Below are 3,477 nucleotides of genomic sequence, written 5' to 3'. Positions count from 1 at the left end.
GCAGTAGATTACATCACTGACCTTGGGCAAGTCTCTGGGTCCACCTCACCTCAAATTAACATCTGTGTGTGAAGGTGATTTCTGTCCTCTCCTTCAGTCCCTGCCAGCTTGGAAATGTGTGAGGAATGTGTGCCATGGTTTGCAGGATACCACCGAGGGCTGGTCCTGCTGCTTCTCTCTGTTAGCAAAGCAGTTGCACTTTTTCTTCCTGTTTTCCCATCTCCTACTTCATTCCTGGCCTCGGTGTCTCCTCAGGTAAGTGAGTTGCTGTGCTTGGGTTTAACCTTTCTGCCCAAGTGTTGAGCAGGTTCTCCTTTGGGACAGGAAGAGAACTTCACTTTGTGGTCTCACAGAAGTTTGTGCCTTCATGATAGCTCATAGCTTTGATGACTTACCCAGCCAAATTCCTGGAGTAGTTTTCCTTTGAGTCAAGCTGATGGTTTGCTGCACCAGAATCTGCTGCTTGGACTTCCTTTAACAGCTTAGTGCTAGAACCAGGCCTGGGAGAGGGAATTTCTGAGGTTAATATCTTCAGTTACTGGAGAGTGTCCAAAGGAAGCAGCAAAGATGGTGAAGGGCCTTGAGGGGAAGCCACTTGAGGAGTGGCTGAGGGAACCTGGGCTGTTCAGTCTGGAGAAGAGGAGACTGAGGGGAGAACTCAGGGCTGTATACAACTTTCTCAAGAGGGGCTGCTCTGTGTGACCAGTGACAGGACCTGAGGGAATGGTCTGAAGTTGTCAGGAGAAGTTTAGATTGGATATTAGGAGAAGGTTCTTCTCCCAGAGATGTTTGGGCACTGGATCAGGGTTAAGTTGGAGATCAGGAGAAGGTTGTTCCCCCAGAGGTGTTTGGGCACTGAACAGCTCCCCAGGGCAGTGGGCACAGCCCCAAGGCTGACAGAGCTCCAGGAGTGTTTGCCCAATGCTCTCAGGCACAGGGTGAGATTCTCTGGGATGTCCTGTGCAGGGCCTGGAGTTGGACTAGATGATCCTTGTGGGTCCCTTCCAACTCTGATCATTCTGAGATTCACAGATCTCACTGTGGGATGGAGAATGGACTTTTCCTTGCAGTGTGTTTAACATGTAATCCATGAGTGCAGAGGATGTGTAGTTTAAGGCTTGATTTTTAAGACTTCATTCCCTCCCTCAGTTTTCTGTCCAGTTCCGAAGGGGACACCAGGATGACTGCAGTGGACACGCTCTCAGACAGCTCCGAAGTGGTGGAGATGGAGGATGTGCCTTCCCAATTCCAGGTGCAAAAGCATTCTTGGGATGGGCTGCGTGACATTATTCACAGCAGCAGGAAGTATTCGGGAATGATAGTGAACAAAGCTCCCCATGATTTCCAGTTTGTCCGGAAAACGGAGGAGTCCAGCCCACACTCTCATCGCCTCTACTACCTGGGTAAGCCACTGTGCCAGGGGGGAATGTGCTCTGGGAGTGTTTCCAAGCCAAACAGGCGAGGAAGAGGATGGGAGGGATCTCCATTATGGGGTGGAGGAGCTGAGATTGAAGTAGCAGGGCTCAAGGGTTGCATGATCTAAGGCAAAGATCTCTGCACTGGTGTGACCTCACCTTAGATATTGTGTTTGGAGCATCACAGGATAACAAAGGTGTTAAATGATTAGTGTCCAAAGGAGGCAGTGAAGGTGATGAAGGGCCTTGAGGGACCATATGAGGAGTGGCTGAGGGAACTTGGGCTGTTCAGCCTGGAGAGGAGGAAACTGAGGGGAGAACTCAGGGCTGAATGGAACTTCCTCACGAGGGGATGTGGAGGGACAGCACTGACTGCTCTGTGTGACCAGTGACAGGACCTGAGTGGTCTGAAGTTGTGTCAGGGGAGATTTAGCCTGGAGATCAGGCAAAGTTTCTTCCCCCAGAGGTGTTTGGGCACTGAACAGGGTTAGGTTGGAGATCAGGACAAGGTTCTTCCCCCAGAGGTGTTTGGGCACTGGAACAGGGTTAGGTTAGATATCAGGACAAGGTTCTTCTCCCATGGAACAGGTTTAGATTGGATATCAGGAGAAGGTTCTTTCCCCAGAGGTGTTTGGGCACTGGATCAGGGTTAGGTTGGATATCAGGACAAGGTTCTTTTCCCATGGAACAGGATTAGATTGGATATCAGGACAAGGTTCTTCCCCCAGAGGTGTTTGGGCACTGGAACAAGATTAGGTTGGATATCAAGACTGAGGACTATCTCATGCCTCTCTAACTTGGGAGAAATGGGATTGCCTTGTCTCATTAACCAAACTGACTTTCCAAGAAATTCACTGTCAGTAATTACTAATTACATGTTGCAGTGTATTAATGGCAGGGTGGTGCTGGTGATGTCTCCTGCTTTAGTAAGGTGGAATGCTTTCAAGAGTAAGGCAAAAAAAAACCCCAAAAACGAGGTGGGAATGAGCTATTGTTGGTATTTGCAGGGAAATCTCCTTTTCCTTCCAGCAGGATTGAGAGCAGAGCACTGTGCTGTACAGGTCCCTCGTTACAGTTGGAGCCACAATGTAATTAGGGCCAGAGTGGTTGGATTTTAGTAACTGGATAATTTTGTGGTTGGTAACTTGGGAAGCTTTATAGACTATAAAGAGTTTGTTGTGCTTTGGGGCATGAGCTGATCATTACTGGGCCAGTAAAGAAACTGCCTGATGTGCAACTTGGTTCAGAGACTCCTTCCCTGAAGTGACCCTGCTTTTTTTTTGTCTTCTTTTTGCAGTTCTGGAGTGTAGGTCACTGCAGGACATAGGATGCTGGGTCTGAGGGACTGATTTGTTTTGTCATTAAGCAGCTCCTGTGTGCCAGTGGCTTGATTTGTGTTCCTCATAAATTCCAGGGACACAAGTGCTACTCTAAAGGGCAGGAGCCAGAATTGGCATTTTTTTCTGGTTAAAGCTGAACAGTGAGGTTTGATTTCAAGCTGAATGTGTTTCAGGTTCACTCTGAGACTGGTTTGGATCTAGATGACTAAAGAACTAAGTGGTTAATTGTATATTTTTTTCATGTTCTGTTGTATGAAATGGCAACTAAAGCTGCTACAGAGTGGTTGGTGTTCTGCCAGAGGGTGACTGTTACAGGAGCCAGAACCAGGAATGAGGATGCTGGGAGTGTCTTTTTAGTGTTCCTTTCCTTAAGGAATTGTGCAGGGCATAGAACAGATTGATCCATTGCTTGGGATCAGTATCAGCCAGGTAATCCTGGGCTGCTCTTCTCAGGAGTTCCTAATACAGGTAAAGGCTGATTATTTTGCCATAATGAGTTGAACACTTTGTGCTGGTAAATATTCAGAACCCATTTCAGCTCTTCATAGAATCACAGAGTAGTTTGGGTTGGAAGGACTTTAAAAAACATCCAGTGCCACCCCCTGCCATGGGCAGGGACACCTTCCACCAGCACAGGTTGCTCCAAGCTCCATCCAGCCTGGCCTGGAACACTCCCAGGGATGGAGCAGCCACAGCTGCTCTGGGAAATCCTTTCAAACCTC

General features: G+C 48.2%; 1 protein-coding gene across 1 annotated transcript in view; it reads left to right on the top strand.

The window, feature by feature from the left end:
• DPP9 (dipeptidyl-peptidase 9) overlaps nt 1–3,477 on the top strand; it is a 20,304-nt gene that overhangs the window by 2,517 nt on the left and 14,310 nt on the right. The window contains exon 2 of the mRNA XM_009077304.1: nt 1,150–1,403. Within this exon, the coding sequence (XP_009075552.1) occupies nt 1,150–1,403 (254 nt within the window). The remainder of the gene's footprint in view (nt 1–1,149; nt 1,404–3,477) is intronic.

This window comes from Acanthisitta chloris, unplaced genomic scaffold (assembly GCF_000695815.1).
Source record: "Acanthisitta chloris isolate BGI_N310 unplaced genomic scaffold, ASM69581v1 scaffold19800, whole genome shotgun sequence".
Taxonomy (NCBI): domain Eukaryota; kingdom Metazoa; phylum Chordata; class Aves; order Passeriformes; family Acanthisittidae; genus Acanthisitta; species Acanthisitta chloris.
The sequence above is the reverse complement of the archived record's forward strand: the minus strand, read 5'-3'. Positions and strand labels throughout refer to the sequence as shown.